The sequence below is a fragment of the Dreissena polymorpha genome, chromosome 4, assembly GCF_020536995.1.
Source record: "Dreissena polymorpha isolate Duluth1 chromosome 4, UMN_Dpol_1.0, whole genome shotgun sequence".
Classification (NCBI taxonomy): domain Eukaryota; kingdom Metazoa; phylum Mollusca; class Bivalvia; order Myida; family Dreissenidae; genus Dreissena; species Dreissena polymorpha.
This window is the reverse complement of record NC_068358.1, coordinates 126414403-126434658: the sequence shown is the minus strand read 5'-3', so window position 1 is coordinate 126434658 and position 20256 is coordinate 126414403. Positions and strand designations below refer to the sequence as shown.

Sequence of the window (20256 nt, the reverse complement as noted above, 5' to 3'; positions counted from 1 at the left end):
AATTACGATCAAATCTTAGCAAAACTTTGGTCAGATCATTTGCTCTAATGAAAGCTTTGCTTAATTTTGAAAATTGCTTCGGTTCCTTGAAAAACATGGTCGCCATAGGGTTGTTCGACAGTTTTCCTTAAATGGCTGTAGTGAAACCTTGATAACGCTCAACTGGCCACATTTATTGGCCAATCTTCAGGAAACTTGGTCAGAACATTTGTTTTTATCAAATCTCAGCTGAGGATGCAGCTGGTTCATTTGAGCGCAAAAATAGGTCACTAGGTCAAATTTAAATCATCGTTGAACTCTAGAAGTCATATTCTTTGTTGAATTTTCATGAATCTCGGGCAGAACATTTGTTCTAACGATATCTCTGCCAAGTTGAAAAATAAAAATGGGTTGAAAAATTAAAAATTTATGTTTCATACAGTACTTTCATTATTTTGAACTCCACTGGTCACAATAGTTTAGTTCCTTATGTTCTCAGGTGAGCACCTCAGGGCTCATGGCCCTCTTGTTTTCATGATTTATTGAGGAAAAATGTTACAAACACTCTTTTTTTTTTGCTCACCTGTCACGAAGTGACATGGGAGCTTATGTGACCGTGTGATGTCTGGTGTCCATCATGCGTCTGTGCGTGCGCCCGTCAACAATTTGTTTGTGTAGACAGTAGAGGTCACAGTTTTCATCCAATCTTTATGAAATTTGGTCAGAATGTTTATCTTGATGAAATCTGGGTTGGGATTGTATTTGGGTCATATGGGGTCAAAAACTAGGTCACTAGGTCAAATAATAGAAAAACCTTGTGTAGACAATAGAGGTCACTGTTTTCATCCAATCTTCATGAAATTTGGTCAGAATGTTTATCTCGATGAAATCTGGGTTGGGAATGTATTTGGGTCATCTAGGGTCAACAACTAGGTCACTAGGTCAAATAATAAAAACCTTGTGTAGACTATAGAGGTCACAGTTTTCATCCAATCTTTTTGAAATTTGGTCAGAATGTTTATCTTGATGAAATCTGGGTTGGGATTGTATTTGGGTCATCTGGGGTCAAAAACTAGGTCACTAGTTCAAATAATAGAAAAAACCTAGTGTAGACAATAGAGGTCACAGTTTTCATCCAATCTTTATGAAATTTGGTCAGAATGTTTATCTTGATGAAATCTGGGTTGGGATTGTATTTGGGTCATCTGGGGTCAAAAACTAGGTCACTCGGTCAAATAATAGAAAAACCTTGTGTAGACAATAGAGGTCACAATTTTCATCCAATCTTAATGAAATTTGGTCAGAATGTTTATCTTGATGAAATCTGGGCTGCGATTCTGTTAAGGTCATCTTGGGTCAGAAACTAGGTCGCTAGGTCAAATAATAGAAAAACCTTGTGTAGACAATAGAGGTTACAGTTTTCATCCAATCTTTATGAAATTTGGTCAGAATGTTTATCTTGATAAAATCTGGTTGGGATTGTATTTGGGTCATCCGGGGTCAGAAACTATGTCACTCGGTCAAATCATAGAAAAACTTTGTGTAGACAATAGAGGTCACAGTTTTCATCAGATCTTAACGAAATATGGTCAGAATGTTTGTCTTGTTAAAATCTGGGTTGGGATTGAATTTTGGTCATCTAGTGTCAAAAACTAGGTCACTAGGTCAAAGTTAAAAAAACCCACTTTTGTAGACAGTAGAGGTCACAGTTTTCATCCAAACTTAATAACATTTTGCCAGAATGTTAATCTTGATGAAATCTGGGTTGGGATTGTATTGGGGTCATCTGGGGTCAAAAACTAGGTCACTAGGTCAAATCATAGAAAAACCTTGTGTAGACAATAGAGGTCATAGTTTTTATCTGATCTTAATGAAATATGGTCAGAATGTTTATCTTGATAATATCTTATTTTTGATTGTATATGGGTCATCTGGGGTCAAAAATTAGGTTACCGGGCAAATTCTAGTAAAACCTTGTGTAGATGAAAGAGGTCACAGTTTTCATCACATCTTAATGAAATCTTGTCGGAATGTATTAATTAAATCTGGCTTGGGATTGTTTATGGGTGTGATAGAATTTAAGTTGATGTAGCAAGGTTAGTCAGGTGAGCGATTCAGGGCCATGATGGCCCTCTTGCCATATCTTAGTAAATAATTAACAATAAACTCATTTAGTTTCAAGATATTTCACTGGCAGTATTGTCTCTTTGCTTGTTTAAATATAAATATTTTTTGAAGTGATTGGACTTGTTTCAAAATTATTATTATGCCAAAGAGTGAAACAGTCCCTTTAATACTGCTGTAGCAAATAGAGATTGGATTCAATTGAACAACATTACCTACCTACAGATTAATATTAATAAGAAGGATACTGGTCATGTATGTTATTCCGGCCACTTTTGGGACTATTTTAACAAAATCTTTTGTTTTAGGCAACTGGTTGAAACTCAACTTCACATATATAACTCTGGGTTCAAAACTCACCTAGAATGAAAATTATAATAGAAATAGATCAGTGTATGTTACTTTTATGAACAGAAATTAATGACATATAAACTATCAATTTTCGTAGGGCAATTGTACCTAAAAAATCCGCCACTTTTCAGTTTAATCTGCAGGTACAATTTCAAAGCAATATCTTTAGAAAAATGTCCTCATTTTAAGAGTATTAATAAAGGTTTACACCAACAAAATTTTCGACTTGAAACTTAAAATAAATGCGACATTATTATACCAGTTACTCCCCCTACCTATTTTAATAAATATAAGCAGGCACTGTTAATGGGGAACTGCAAATTCATAGAAAATATTTATTTTTTATAGTCAATTATATTATCAATTTTTCTAACATAGCTAAGAAAGTAAAAACATTTTGTTTTAAATGTTGACTACCGTTATTACTCTATGTTTTCGGACACTGAAAAATAAATATTTTTTTTCGTGTCCGAAAACTTAGATACGAAAAATATTCACAAAATACAGGTGTCCGAAAACTAAGAGTCGAAAATTGAAGTGTCCGAAAATAGCGTCAATTGTATCAACGACTACCGCGGTAATAGCACGCGCTTGTTAAATACCATGCTGTTTAGTATAAATTACAGTTATATATGTTTGCATTGCATTTTAAGTAATTTTTAATGCTTAATTTATTTGACAGAAATTTACTACAAGGTTGTAATTTGACCAACGAGTTTAAAGATGAGTATGTGATGTACCGATACTCGCTAGTATGAACCTGTAATTAACGCAATAAAAAAGCAAACTATGAATTCTTTGTTTGCTCATTTCCGATAGTTGTTGTCTAACACCTTCCATTGTTCGTAAAACTTGCAATAGGGTGCATCACACTTTGAAGCGTTTAGTATTTGTCACAATTATTTTACCGAGTAGGGGTAGTACCATTGCGGTAGATAATTGAACTATTAATTGGCACTACCCCTGGTAATTGTCATTATAACGCTTATGCTATCGGGCGAAACCATTGTTTAATACCGGTTAACAAGGTTATTTACCCAATAACGCAAATGTGATGGTCTGTTGCCCTCAGGCATGCACCTGCCATGTTTTATAATTTTAATCTGGTTGTAAAACCCCATGTTCAAGTGTCATTAGATATCGAAAACAGGACCCAAATTTGGTAAAATAGTGCTTTAAAATATACTGTCCGAAAACTTAGAGACATTAATTATGGACGAAAACTCGCGAGTCACGAAAAATAATTATTTTTCCGTAAAAGAGGGGTGTCCGAAAACTTAGAGTGTCCAAAAACATAGAGTAATTACGGTAGTATTGATTTTTAGTAAACGCTTATATTTAATTTTACAACATGTAACCTACTAATATTCTAATCAAGGGAGGTAATTTATATATTAAAAGTTTATATTTAGGTCCTGATTTTGATGTTTTAAATGTATGTTTTTATACAATTAATTGAAAATACCTTAATTACAGTTTATCAGATAGAAATAATAATAATTTTATCAAATATATTTGTTTCTTACCGTAATTACTCTATGTTTTCGGACACTTTAAAATAATAATTTTTTTTCGTGTCCGAAAACTTAGATACGAAAAATATTCACAAAATACCGGTGTCCAAAAACTTAGAGTCGAAAATTAAAGTGTCCGAAAATAGCGTCAATTGTATCGACGACTACCGATATTATCACGTGCTTGTAAAAAACCATGCCGTATAGTATAAATTACATACATTTATGTTTGCACTGCATTTTAAATTATTTTAAATGCTTAATTTATTTTACAGAAAGTTACTACAAGGTTGTACTTTGACCAACGAGTTCAAAGATGAGCATATGATGTACCGATACTCGCTAGTATGAACCTGTAATTTACGCAATAAAAAAAGGAAAATATAAATTCTTTGTTTGTTCATTTCCGATAGTTGTTGTCTAACACCTTCCATTGTTCGTAAAACTTGTAATTCAGCTGGGTGCATCACACTTTGAAGCGTTAAGTATATTTATCACAGTTATTTTACTGAGAAGGGGTAGTACCATTGCGGTAGATAATTGAACTGTTAATTGGCACTACGCCTGGTAATTGTCATAACGCTTATTTTCAAAAGAAAGTTGTTTAAGATTATCATTATTGGCACTAATTGACATTATTCCGTTGTTCCACTATGGCTTTTAACGTTTAATTACTGATTTCTTTAATCTGATTGGTGAATTATTACGATCCAATCGACGTTCAATCTGCATTATCGGTATATTAGCTTTAATCTGTTTGATAAATTCCATCATTCAAATTACCCTGAGACTTCGAATGTTATTTTAGCAATATATTTGTTCACTTTTAATTATGGATAAGTTTGTGAAAATGTAAAAGAAACGGGGCTCTGAGTTTAGGAAAAGACTCATTCAATCCTTCAAAAGAATTGTTCTTACATGTTCCGGTAATCGTAACATGCGTTTTTATTTCAATACAACCTTTTTTCAGAAGTTGTAATGTTCATAAGGAATTTGTTTTATCTATAAATGTCATTCATCAATAATTATGCCCAACATGAATGAAAATGAATGTCATTACCGATATGAACCGGGTGTGTTGTGTTTGTTGGTCTTATATTACCAGTAAATTGAAATAAAAGCAATAAATCAATGTGCAATAATTTATTGTGTTGTACTCTTCGTTCTCTGCTTTTCAATAAATACAACCACATAGCTTTGCTACCTCTTACCTGAAATTATATGGAACAAAGATATATAATATTAAACATACTGCTTCCTTAAAACGGCATCAATTCAAATGCTTTCCGGCGAAACCATTGTTTAATACCGGTTTACAAGGTTATCCACCCAAAACACAAATGTAATGGTCCGTTGCCCTCAGCATGCACCTGCTGTGTTTTATGATGTTAATCTGGTTGTAAAACCCCAAGATCGATGTGTCATGAGATATCAAAACAGGACCGAAATTCGGCAAAATAGCGCTGTAAAATATGCTGTCCGAAAACTTAGGGACATTAATTATGGACGAAAACTCGTGTGTCCGAAAATTAAGAGTCACGAAAAATAATGATTTTTGCTGAAAAAGGGGGTGTCCGAAAACTTAGAGTGTCCGGAAACATAGAGTTATTACGGTATATTAAAATATAATTTTCGCAATGGATGATGCCATCACTTTTCCCATGTGAGAAATATTTTGTGTTATGTTTCAGACATTTTAATGAAAACGTTTACAGTGATGTGCTTCTTTAATTTGCAAAATATTTAGAGTAGGGTTGGTTTTCAAGTTGATTGTTCTAAAAATAATAAAAATATGAGTGTTTAGTTCATGAATATGATTAAACACAGGTGGCCGATTTTTTACGTACAGGCCGGAATTACGTACACGACCTGTATGCCCACTATTTATTTGATAAAGTTTTCATCTGATGGTAACCTTTATTGAAAGGGGTTTTCATCACTAAGGATACACCTGTCTTGCTTATATCAAAGCATATTTTTATAATAGCCATACTACATACTCGTTCGATAATAAATGTTAGCAGTGACCCGTAACCCTTTGCATGCTGGGAAATTTGTTGTCTGCTAAAATGTCTTCTGCTTAATTTCTAAAATTAGCATTTTCTTCGATTTTTTTCAAAGAATATTATCAGAATAGCAAACAGTTTGGATCCTGATGAGACGCCACGTTCTGTGGTGTCTCATCTGGATCCAAACTGTTTGCAAAGGCCTTCAAAATTCGGTTCCCGCACTGAAAGGGTTAACCCTTTCCCTTTCCGACTCAGAAGCAAAGTGAAAATGGCTATGTGCAAACAGCATAAAACATGAACAGCCTGTGAGTAACTCGCAGTTTGTTCAGGTTTTCTGCTGTTTGCTGCTGATCAGTATTTAAGGTTTAGAAAGGAAGTCTTTAAAACTTGAATCTAGTAAGAAAGGTCTTTAATTAAATTTAACTTTCTAAGGGACTACAAATGTGTAAAAATACATATTGAAGTGGAAAAGGGTTAAAATATGTTTCGAACCCATGGCTTATCATCCATATATCTCTTTGAAAGGTGTAATATTCATGTAGGAATCACTATTGATGTACTTGCAGCCATCCGACGTAAAGAGAATGGCTGGTATGACGAAGATCATCCTCTTGTGTTCTTGTTCTTGGGATCCTCTGGAATAGGTGAGGCATGCGTGAAGGCTTCTCTGATATCAATTTTAATTCAATACTTGTGAATGGTACCAGAAAATTTCTATTCCAAAATTGCAAGTGGATATATTACCCTCTTCCCCCTCTAACCAGTAAAAAGTTTGTTAAAAAGTTAACTTTTTGGATATTTTATGGAAATCCTTTCGGCTCGTACATAATGTGATTATCATTTACACTGGTTGCATTTATAATTATACCATTATTGTCTTACATTTACATATGATAATAATGTTTAATTTAGACATTGATTTTTTTTTTCTAATTGAAAACTTTTGAGTTTTGCTAAGTCAAAGATAGATTTGTCAATGTCACTTTTGCATTCCAGTTGCATTTAACATCGCTCGCAAGGCAATCCCATGTGCCATTTGTGATAAAAGTGGTTTTGATTTGTTGGCTTACATAAGTAATACACAAATCAGATAGACTAGCATTTAACTATAACTTCAATTGATGCTTAATAATCATTTAACATGATTATTTTTGTGTTTCATTTTCAGGTAAAACTGAGACAGCCAAGCAAATAGCTAGATACCTCCATAAAGATTTGAAAAAGGTTTTACTGCTATTTGCATTGTTAGTCCCCTACCGGTTTCACCGGAGGGGACTTATGGTTTTCGCTCTGTGCGTCTGTCACACTTTTCTGGATCCTGCGATAATTTAAAAAGTTCTTAATATTTTTTCATGAAACTTGGAACATGGATAGATGGCAATATGGACATTATGCACGTCATTTCATTTTGTTCCTACGTCTAAAATTCTGGTTGCTATGGCAACAAATAGACTAGAAATACTGCTGAAAATGGTGGTTTTCTGGATCCTGCGATAACTTTAAAAGTTCTTAATACTTTTTCATGAAACTTGGAACATGGATATATGGCAATATGGAGATTATGTACGTCATTTCATTTTGTTCTTACGTCATAAATTCTGGTTGCTATGGCAACAAATATTTAAAAAACAAGATGTGTTTGTGAAACACAATGTCCCCCTATATGATGTTTGACCTTGAAGGATGACCTTGACCTTGTGAAGGATGACCTTGACCTTGACCTTTCACCACTCAAAATGTGCAGCTCCATGAGATACACATGCATGCCAAATATCAAGTTGCTATCTTCAATATTGCAAAAGTATTCATAAAATAAGCAATTTGGGCCACTATATTTGACCTCTGACCTTGAAGGATGACCTTGACCTTGACCTTTCACCACTCAAAATGTGCAGCTCCATGAGATGCTCATGCATGCCAAATATCAAGTTGCTATCTTCAATATTGCAAAAGTATTTATAAAATAAGCGATTTGGGCCACATATATTTGACCTCTGACCTTGAAGGATGACCTTGACCATGACCTTTCACCACTCAAAATGTGCAGCTCCATGAGATACACATGCATGCCATTGCCCAAATATCAAGTTGCTATCTTCAATATTGCAAAAGTATTCATAAAATGAGCGATTTTGGTCACATATATTTGACCTCTGACCTTGAAGGATGACCTTGACCTTTCACCACTCAAAATGTGCAGCTTCATGAGATACACATGCATGCCAAATATGAAGTTGCTATCTTCAATATAGCAAAAGTTATTGCAAAATGTTAAAGTTGGCGCAAACAGACCAACAGACCAACAGCCAGACAGGGCAAAATAATATTTCCCCCACTACTATAGTTGGGGACATAAAAATCTGGAAATGATGGAATTTCTGACAATGGTGGAGCCGGTAGGGTACTTATATTGCTTGACAATAGTCTTGTTTACACTTGGTTTTGGTCTTCTAATTTAAGGATGTTATTTACAACGCAATTTTTCTGGTTCGTAACATAATAGAAAATATGCAGTAAATCGTTATTTTTATGCTCCTCATATATATATATATATATATATATATATATATATATATATATATATATATATATATATATATATATATATATATATATATACATGTATATATATATGGGGATCGTATATTTGCCAGTTTGGGGTTCCTTACTTACTTCCGTCACACTTTTGTTACCGTTTCTCATAGCGCCTTCAATATTGTACCGATCTCTTACATATTTGGCATGTAGGTACCTTGCATGGACTTCTACCTTTTGATGATGTTGGAGGTCACTTGGGGCAAGGTCAAGGTCACTGAGGCTAATAATAGTTTTTTCCGTCACTATTTTGTTACAGTTTCTCACAGCACCTTCAATATGTTTCTGATCGCTTAAATATTTGGCATGTAGGTACCTTTCATGGGACTTTTTGATGAGGTTTGAAATCACTGGGGTCAAGGTCACCGAGGCTAATAATATTTTTTTCTGTCACAATTTTGTTACAGTTTCTCATAGCGCCTTCCATATTTTACCGTTCTCTTACATATTAGGCATGTAAGTACCTTGCATGGACCTTTACCTTTTGATGAGGTTTGAGGTCACTAGGGTCAAGGTCAAGGTCACCCAGGTGGGCATGTAGGTACCTTGCATGGACCTCAACCTTTTGATGAGGTTTGAGGTCACTGAGGTCAAGGTCAAGGTCACCGAGGCTAATAATAGATTTTTTCAAGGTCACACTTTTGTTGCAGTTTCTCATAGCGCATTCAATATTTGATCGATCTCTTATATAATTGGGATGTAGGTACCTTGCATGGACCTCTACCTTTTTGATGAGGTTTTAGGTCACTGGGGTCAAGGCCACTGAGGCTAATAATAGATTTTTTCAAGGTCACACTTTTTTCCGCACAATTAAACCATATATCGACAAAGTATCATTGGGGAGCATCCATCAGTTTTACTGATATCCTTGTTTTAAATGACATTTAAGTATTATTACCATTTAACATATGTTGATCATTTTTGCCTTACAAAAGAAAAACAAGAAAAACTTAAAAGATTGTGATTTAGAATGATATAGATGCTTATCTCTCATTAGGCTTATGTTTAACTGTTCATACTTGTATGCTGTATATTTCTAATTGCACAAAAACAAAAAAGTATTTAAAACTTGAACAAAATACTTCATAGGCGTTATGAAAAACATACAATTCTGTAAAGTTTATGTGCTTACAGGTTTCTATCACACATTTGGAAGTTGATTACATTACAAACCCCCGTTAACAAGGGGTTTATTGCATGTGCATTAAGTTTCATCCCTGATTAGCCTATGCAGTCCACACAGGCTAATCAGGATCGATACTTTCAGCTTTTATGATATTTTTTGTTTAAAGAAAGTCTCTTCTTTGCAAAAATAAAATTTAAGCAACAAGTGCTGTCCCTGATTAGCCTGTGCAGACTGCACAGACTAATCTGGGACGACACTTTACGCACATGCATTAAATCCCCTTTTCTCAGAGCATGTCCCATATGTAATTGTATTAATTCGATTGCAGGGCTTCATAAGACTGGACATGTCTGAATACCAGGAAAAACATGAGGTAAAATGCTTTCATAAAATTGTTTGTATTGCTGGCTAATTAATTATGATAAATGTCAACAATTATTTTGATTCTAAGAATCATTTTCTGGAGTATATGGGTAAAGTGTTAATGCAGGTTCTTTAAGTCTCGATAAATATACTTTGTTTCTACATTTATTCCACACTACTGTCCTTTGTAACCATTCTCTATATTACATATAACCCAAATCAACCTCAAACTTTACAGGTTGCTAAGTTCATTGGATATTCCACACTCTCCTTTGTAACTATTTTCTACAAGACACCAATCAACCTCAAACTTCACAGGCTGCTAAGTTCATAGGATATTCCACACTCTCCTTTGTAACTATTTTCTATAAAACACCAATCAACCTCAAACTTCACAGGTTTCTAAGTTCATAGGATATTCCACACTCTCCTTTGTAACTATTTTTTATAAAACACCAATCAACCTCAAACTTTACATAATGCTAAGTTATTAGGATATTCCACACTCTCCTTTGTAACTATTTTCTATAAAACACAAATCAACCTCAAACTTCACAGGCTGCTTAGTACATAGGATATTCCACACTCATTTGTAACTATTTTTTATAAAACACAAATCAACCTCAAACTTCACAGGTTGCTAAGTTCATAGGAAATTCCACACTCTCCTTTGAAACTATTTTCTATAAAACACAAATCAACCTCAAACTTCACAGGCTGCTAAGTTCATAGGATAATCAACACTATTCTTTTTTTGACTATTTTCTATAAAACACCAATCAACCTCAAACTTCACAGGTTGCTTAGTTCATAGGATGTTCCACACTATCCTTTGTAACTATTTTCTATAAAACACCAATCAACCTCAAACTTCACAGACTGCTAAGTACATAGGATATTCCACACTCATTTGTAACTATTTTTTATAAAACACAAATCAACCTCAAACTTCACAGGTTGCTAAGTTCATAGGATATTCCACACTCTCCTTTGAAACTATTTTCTATAAAACACCAATCATCCTCAAACTTCACAGGCTGCTAAGTTCATAGGATATTCAACACTATCCTTTTTTTACTATTTTCTATAAAACACCAATCAATCTCAAACTTCACAGGTTGCTTAGTTCATAGGATATTCCACACTATCCTTTGTTACTATTTTCAATAAAACACCAATCAACATCAAACTTCATAGGATATTCCACACTATCCTTTGTTACTATTTTCTATAAAACACCAATCAACCTCAAACTTTACAGGTGGCTTAGTTCATAGGATATTCCACACTCTCCTTTGTAACTATTTTTTATAAGACACCATTCAACCTCAAACTTCACAGACTGCTAAGTTCATAGGATATTCCACACTAACCTTTGTAACTATTTTCTATAAAACACAAATCAACCTCAAACTTCACAGGTTGCTAAGTTCATAGGATATTCCACACTCTCCTTTGTAACTATTTTTTTTATAAAACACCAATCAACCTCAAACTTCACATGCTGCTAAGTTCATAGGATGTTCCACACTATCCTTTGAAACTATTTTCTATAAAAAACCAATCAATCTCAAACTTCACAGGCTGCTAAGTACATAGGATATTCCACACTCTCCTTTGTAACTATTTTTTATAAAACACAAATCAACCTCAAACTTCACAGGTTGCTAAGTAAGTTCATAGGATATTCCACACTCTTCTTTGAAACTATTTTCTATAAAACACCGATCAACCTCAAACTTCACATGCTGCTAAGTTCATAGGATTTTCAACACTATCCTTTGAAACTATTTTCTATAAAAAACCAATCAATCTCAAACTTCACAGGCTGCTAAGTACATAGGATATTCCACACTCTCCTTTGTAACTATTTTTTATAAAACACAAATCAACCTCAAACTTCACAGGTTGCTAAGTAAGTTCATAGGATATTCCACACTCTTCTTTGAAACTATTTTCTATAAAACACCGATCAACCTCAAACTTCACAGGCTGCTAAGTTCATTTTCTATAAAACACCAATCGACCTCAAACTTCACAGGTTGCTTAGTTCATAGGACATTCCACACTATCCTTTGTTACTCTTTTCTATAAAACACCAATCAACCTCAGACTTCACAGGTTGCTTAGTTCATAGGATATTCCACACTATGCTTTGTAACTATTTTCTATAAAACACCAATCAACCTCAAACTTCACAGGTTGCTAAATTCATAGGATATTTAACACTCTTCTTTGTAACTATTTTCTATAAATTACTAATCAACCTCAAACTTCACAGATTGCTAAGTTCATAGGATATTCCACACTCTCCTTTGTAACTATTTTTTTTTTATAAAACACCAATCAACCTCAAACTTCACAGGTTGCTTAGTTCATAGGATATTCCACACTCTCCTTTGTAACTATTTTCTATAAAACACCAATCAACCTCAAACTTCACAGGTTGCTTAGTTCATAGGATATTCCATACTATCCTTTGTAACTATTTTCTATAAAACACCAATCAACCTCAAACTTCACAGGTTGCCAAGTTCAAAGGATATTCCACACTATCATTTGTAACTCTTTTCTATAAAACACCAATCTACCTCAAACTTCACTGGTTGCTAAGTTCATAGGATATGCCACACTCTTGTTTGTAACTATTTTCTATAAAACACCAACCAACCTCAACTTCACAGGTTGCTAAGTTCATTTGCTAAGTTCATAGAATATTCCACACTTTCCTTTGTAACTATTGTCTATAGGACATCAATTCAACTGACCCTCTGAAGGGTATATGACATATGTAGTTCATGAGTCGGTATAGGTTTTCTTAACCTCACTTAATATACTTTATCTATGTTGACTCCACACTCTCTTTTGTAGCATTCTCTATATGACTTTATTCAATGACACCTCCACAGGTTGCCAAGTTCATAGGTGCACCCCCGGGCTACGTCGGGCACGAGGAGGGGGGTCAGCTGACCAAGCTGCTCAAGGAGAACCCAGAGGCAGTCGTGTTGTTTGATGAGGTGGACAAGGCACACACTGATGTCCTCACCATAATGCTACAACTGTTTGATGAGGTATGCTTGAAAAAAGTGGTGTATACTCCACACCCTTTTTTGCCCCAAAAATCAGTTTCGAAATGGGCTTTGTTACAGTCAAACAGAAGTGTCACGTCTGATTTTTAGCTCGGCTGTTTTCGGAGGAAACCCGAGGTATTGTCATAGCCAGTTTGTCGTGTCGTGTCGTCTGCCATCTGCCATAGGCCTCGTGCTAAAACCTTAACATTGGCTCTAAAATCAAAGTGCTTCCACCTACAACTTTGAGATTTCATATGTAGCTGCACCTTGATGAGTTCTACATGCCACACACATTTTTGGGTCACTAGGTCAAAGGTCAAGGTCACTGTGACCTCTAAAAAAAAATAATTCTGACAAGCTTTCATTTATTCAAAACTGCACCTGCAGCGGAGCGTTGGCACCCGTTATGCTGTGCTCTTGTTTGGTTTATGTGTTTGTAGTAAGAACAATATTACCATTTTCCAAGAGTTTCATTAAACTTGCTTACTGTAATAACTCTTAGTTTTCGGACATTTAAAATAAATAAAACTTGTGTCAGAAAATTTAGATAAAAAATATTCAAACAGTAAGAGTGACCGAAAATTTAGAGACATATATGTTATGTTTGTTTGTCAATTATTATATTGAAATAAAACCAATTAATAAATGTCCAATACTTTTTCTGTGTTGTACTCTTTCTCTGCTTTAAATAAAATACACCTTCACTTATTTGCAATCTCTTACCTGAAATGGTATATAAAAACGTTATAAAAATACCCCCATACTTCTTCCTGAATACAATATCATTTCAAATGCTGTTGGGTGAAACCAATCTATATTACTGGTATACATGGTAATCTACCCAATTACACAATTGTAATAGTCCATTGCCCTCAGGGCATTCTATGCCAGGTTTTATGACCTTAATCATGTTGTAAAACTCTATGATCGAAGGGTCCCAGATAAGCCAAAAAAGGGCAGAAATCTAGTAAAATAGCGCTGTAAAATATATTGTCCAAAATTGGAGTCATTAATTATGGAAGAAAACCCGTAAGTTTGAAAATATATGGTCACGAAAAATAATTATTTTAGCTAAAAAGGGAGTGTCCGAAAACTAAGATTAATTACTGTAAGTTCTTTTTAGTAATGGCAGGATGCAGAAATGGTTCACTTCTGTAAGATGTTTTATAGTTTATAATACTAGGACCTTGTCACCTGACTTGTTTGTCTGTATTTTAATAATATTTTTTAGGGTCGACTGACAGATGGTAAGGGGCAGACCATACACTGCAAGAATGCAATATTTATAATGACCTCTAACCTGGCTGCAGATGAGATCGGTGCTTATGGGTTGGAACTGCGGAAGGAAGCTGAGAAAATCTCCAAGCAACGACGATTGGGAAAATTAGGTATATAAAAAGTGAAGTGTAATTCAAAACACCTGGGCACAAGTTTCAGGCCACAATTTGAGGTTAAAAGGCAAAACATAGTATTGAGTATGACTGGTATTTTCAAATTACATATGTAGGGTACTTGTTACAAGCATGCCGAAACAGAACGGTGTTGGCAAGAACAAGGTCATTTGGCGTATATTAAATTTCTTAAACGTCAGATAAGTAGACAACCGATTTTTGGACGGCTTCCTTCAATAACTTTTTTTATCCTGACGTCTATGATCTTAAAACAAAAAAACGAGGGAAGCACAAACACCATAGAGCCCAAAGGGCGTATCCATTAAAAAGAAATATAAATATTAATTTGATAACCAATTCAAATTATCGACAACTCCTTCACGAAAAACAGGAAAACTTCGCCATCTTGGAAGTAAGGTCCAAATAACCTCACTTAAACCCAGTAAGCTTCAGTTTACGCATCCCCCCCCCCCCTGAAAAAGGAAGAATTGACTTCCTGAATACTGTATTATAACATGATAAAATGTTTTAATGTACCTTATTTACTAAGACACAAAACAACTATTATTATTTTTGTAATCTTGTAATTATTTATCTTTGTTGCAGATGAGCTGGGTAGTGAAGAAGCCATCACAGTTTCTCGGAGCTTCAAGGATAAAGTGGTCAGGCCCATTTTGAAGGTGAAATGAATGCTGGTTTGTTGTATGTTATGTGAATGTTATGACGTTTTAGCCTTTGTAGTAACGTTGACTATATAATATGGTAGGGTTAACTTAATATGGCTACCCATCCTGTTTGGTCACACTTTTTGTGTCTGTGCATGTCTTAGACACCAATGATCCAAATTTGCAGTATCATGAAAGAGAGGCCATGCACATTTTTGTCAGGTCATTCCAATTGAATAATTTTGCATGCAGTTGTTAACCATTATTATAACATGACTTACGTTTAAGGAGTGAAATAACGTAACGCTCAATTTTGTTTATTACACGGGTGTTATTACACTGGTTATATAACTGTGAAATGACGTCATTTTTGTGACGAAATGACGTCATTATTCCAGTGAATATCTTCAGTTAAACTCTTTTACAATGTGAATACAAAGGTGAAAAGAGCATGAAATAAAGAAAAAAATTGTTGGTCATGTTATAAATAGAATCTTAGATTTGTGGTCATTTTGTATTGAATTTATTAAACTCGTTATCTAAATAAAGATAAAAACTCGGCAAGCCTCGTTTTTATCTTTGTTTAGACGACTCGTTTAATAAATTCAATACAAAACGACCACTCATGCAAGATCCTATATGTACATGATCATTAGTACGTGACTTTATGATGGATTTGTCTTTTGCACAAGATCTCAGGAAGAATTAATCATCATTTGTTGAAACTTACTATACACTTTTCTCTTAGGTTGGGCTTGCACAGGTCATTCCAGTAAGTTAATTTTTAGGGAGTTATTGACTTTGATGATAAATATGTCATTGTCAAATAGATAATTCGTTTCCGTGAAAAATCTAAGGAGATTTATATTGAATTTTCTTTTAGGGTGGACATGCATATAATGTTGAGGTATTTTCTAATTTTTCAGGGAGTTACTGCCCTTTGAATAAAAATTCCTTTCAATATTTAATCTAGGAGACAATTTACTTTATAAGTAAATATGGAGGGTATTTTTTACATTGAAATTATTTGTTTCCTGATGATATCTTTGACACTTATGATTAAAATTTGAAAACTTACTTGCAGCATTCGTAAGAAATGCTCATATAGCCACATCATTTTTTTCAAATGTCAAGTCAATGTCATTGTTCCGGTCTGTTGATCTTCCAAAGATTTATCAACTTCGTTTTTTTGTTCCCATGCTTTCAAATAACCCATACATTTATGAAGCTCATCTTCAGGGAGTCTCCATTATATTTACACATATTTTTGTTTTTGTTTATTTCAGAGACACTTTCGTAGAGATGAGTTTCTGGGAAGGATTAATGAGTTTGTGTACTTCCTGCCCTTCTCAAGATCTGAGCTCAGTCAATTGGTCAACAAAGAATTGAAATTTTGGGCACAAAAGGTGATTCTTCAATTTGTATTTTTTGTTCATGTCAAATCAATTTTATTTCATAAATGTATAACATTTGTTTAGTGTTAAATCCTTGATAGGCTGTTTCTGTTTTTCTCACATTAACTGAGACCTAATTATGTTGGGGTTGATAGGGTGTTTTAGTTTGCATAAATTATTGTATAATTATATATCATTTAAAATAAGGAATGTTAGAACTTTTTATACACCCTATAATGATATTAAAATAATATTGTAATTCTGCCTGTCTGTTTGTACATCTCTCCATGGACAATAACTTATACAACCAAGTACCGAAACGCTTTTTAATGAACTTCTTTCAAGCTTGCATTGTTTCATAAACTATGATGTTTTTCATGTGCAATTTTTATTATGCTATGTTAAAATTGCTGTAAAATGCGTCTCTGCTTAAACTTAAAATTTCTACAATTTGATTAATTAAACTCACTACATATTACCACATGCTGCATTGGGTAAATGTATTTTCATGCAGATTAATAAGAGAGATCTGTCTGTGTTTATGTACTCAGTTGCTTTTCCTATTGGACACTCCTCTATAGGCTGAGAAGGCTCACAGTATGCAGATCACATGGGACCACAATGTGATTGATGCACTTGCCGATGGATATGATGTACATTATGGGGCCAGGTCCCTGAAATACGAGGTGAGACAATCTGCCTTTAATAATTGATACATGTGACATGGTCTATTGATGATTGAGAATATCAGGTAAATGATGAATAACAGCAGACTTCTCAGTTATTGTCCCCTACTGGTTTCACCAGAGGTGACTTATGGTTTGCGCTCTGTGTGTCTGTCTGTCTGTGAGTCTGTCTGTCACACTTTTCTGGATCCTGCGATAACTTTCAAAGTTCTTAATATTTTGTCATGAAACTTGAAACATGGATAGATGGCAATATGGACATAATGCACGTCATTTCATTTTGTTCCTGCATCAAAAATTCTGGTTGCTATGGCAACAAATAGACTAGAAATACTGCTGAAAATGGTGGTTTTCTGGATCCTGCGATAACTTTAAAAGTTCTTAATATTTTTTCATGAAACTTGGAACATGGATAGATGGCAATATGGACATTATGCACGTCATTTCATTTTGTTCCTACGTCAAAAATTGTGGTTGCTATGGCAACCAAAAAAAAGAAAAAAATATTCTAAAAGTGGTGGATTTTCTGACAATGGTGGAGCCGGTAGGGGACCATATTGCTTGTCAATAGCCTTGTTTTTACCTGTCATCTCTTAATTGAATGATGGCCCTAATGTTTTTTGTTTCTGCCATGAATTGTTTGTTGTAACTTTATTCAAAGAAAATTATAATTTATTTACTAGAACTGTAAATGTATGATATTATATTAGGTTATTTAACAGTGTTGTGCACAATATGAAAATACATTAGGGCATGGTACACAGCTGATATACCATATTGGACAATTCTATAGGAGAGTCCAAAGAAAATATTTCTGCTGATTACAAGTAAGGCATTTTATATGCTAACATATTGAACACAAGGCTGTTGAATAATCTTTTTATTTATACCCCAGCCAAACCTGCAAATGGTGAGCTTTTGTTATCACCTTTGTCATTATTTACCCATCAAAAACTCTAGAGGCCAAATTTATTGCCTGATCTTTATTAAACATTGTTCTGATGTATTTCGCCAGAATTTAAAAATGGGTCATGAAAGGAAAAGCTTGTGAACCCTCTGGAGGTTACATTTATTGCCAAATCTACTAAAATTTGGTCATATCATATGTCACAATTATTTTTTAAACAAGTTCAAAACTGGGTCAGGTGGGGTCAAAACTTGTTTATATATCAGTTTTAAATAATAGGCCTGTGAAAACTATAGTGGTCACATTTATTGACCAATCTTTTTGAAACTTTGTCACAATATTGTAAACAATGAAATCACTGTCAGTTTTGAAATGGGTAACAACGTAGCAAAAACTAGGTCATTGGAGTCAAATTAACTTTGTGTGAACACTCCATACTCAACATTAATTGCCCAATAATTGTGAAAATTGCTTATAATATCTTTTCTTATGATATCTTTGCTGAATTTTAAGTCTTCGAAGGAGGGTGTGTATTCACTACATTTGATGAAATTGTGTGACATTAGATGTGAAACATCCATGAAATTAAGCAATACGCCCTTAGAGAATATATCTTAGAAATTTATTTTATGCATATTTTAATGTGGGTCTTTTAAAACATGTTTTTACAGAAATGTCATTGGTATAATTTGAACATCATGTAAATGATATTGATTATTCATGAAGGATACCTTTGTAGTAGACTTTTACATGTTTTGTTATACGCTGGTCATGCAATAAGTTATATATTGGACATACAAGCATCTAATGTCGTAGAAAATGGGATGCCAGCATAGTGCGAATAATAAAAGTTTATTTGACGAAAGCCTCTGTAGATATAACAGTCCCCAGGATGCAATATTTACTAAACCCTTCTACTGCCTATGGTATTTATATGTATAAACACCTTAGGAACCTCGATAGGGGGTTAAAGAAACATTATATATTGTAATATACCGTAAACTTTCGCTTATTAGACTCCCCGCTTATAAGACGCACCCCGACTTCGGACTTTATAATGTGTGGATTTAAGACTGACCTGCGTATAAGACAGGGTCAAATTTTGCAGTTTTCATCGGCCAAAAAATGGCAGAAGGTTGAAGAAAATTGTCAATTTTTCATCAAGAATTTTATATTTTGTAAAAGAATTTCGAAATCAGAAAAAAGATTGAAAATTTTGTTGTTGTATACAATAGGCGTATGAGCTAAAATATCTTTCACGCATTGTTGTTGAGTACTGAAAAGTAGAATTATGCTATAACAAAATGACTTCGCAAACTGGTAATCTGAAATTTGAAATTCGGCTATCAGGTACAAAGATGGCGACGATCACAGCTTCATTGCTTTATCTGTCCGTTTAACCGATTTTAATTGCTTAGAGGTTAAACGACCTTCGACAGCTAATTGGTGTTAATTTGTTGTGTAATGTCAATAAAGGTGTGAAAAACTCACGAGTCAGTGTTTCATACATGTATTCCCTATCAGAGCAGTACATGTAAGAAAAATTAATGATATAATCCAGACTATTTATTTACATGCTAACGCAGTGAAAATGTTAACTGATATTCACTTTCATTTTTACCCGTTATCAGAAAGTCCTCGTTTTTTACATGCTGCGTATGACACAATAAAACATTTTTTGTACATGATTTTATTGTATTCAATTTAAATTCGCTCATCCAATGAAAGCTGTGTCCCATAATGCACTGTTCTCTACACTTCTTAAAAATGGCGTAGGCGTATGGCTGTGTTTATGACATTCATAAACATATTTATCGTCATAAAAAATAAAGATTATTTTTTTGTAAGTGATGATGTCATTATATGGATTGATATAGTTGATTAGGCCAGATTGTCACTAGTCATACCTGAACTCAATAAAAAAAAAAATGTTCTTTAATCTATTGTAGACTTTTTTTTGTTAATACATGTATGATCAAGCCTGCAGGACATTTCAGTTTTGTCTTGATTGTATTTTAATGTATTGAGCGGTCATATATAACATTTGTGTGCCACAAGTGAACATGCGTGTTTTATAGCTG

General features: G+C 34.0%; 1 protein-coding gene across 1 annotated transcript in view; it reads left to right on the top strand.

Annotated features, from left to right (window-relative positions):
* LOC127876169 (caseinolytic peptidase B protein homolog) overlaps positions 1-20256 on the top strand; it is a 35647-nt gene that overhangs the window by 8120 nt on the left and 7271 nt on the right. The window contains exons 8-15 of the mRNA XM_052421170.1: positions 6544-6621; positions 7146-7201; positions 10027-10071; positions 12971-13132; positions 14364-14520; positions 15130-15203; positions 16475-16594; positions 17164-17268. Coding sequence (XP_052277130.1) covers positions 6544-6621; positions 7146-7201; positions 10027-10071; positions 12971-13132; positions 14364-14520; positions 15130-15203; positions 16475-16594; positions 17164-17268 — 797 coding nt within the window. The remainder of the gene's footprint in view (positions 1-6543; positions 6622-7145; positions 7202-10026; positions 10072-12970; positions 13133-14363; positions 14521-15129; positions 15204-16474; positions 16595-17163; positions 17269-20256) is intronic.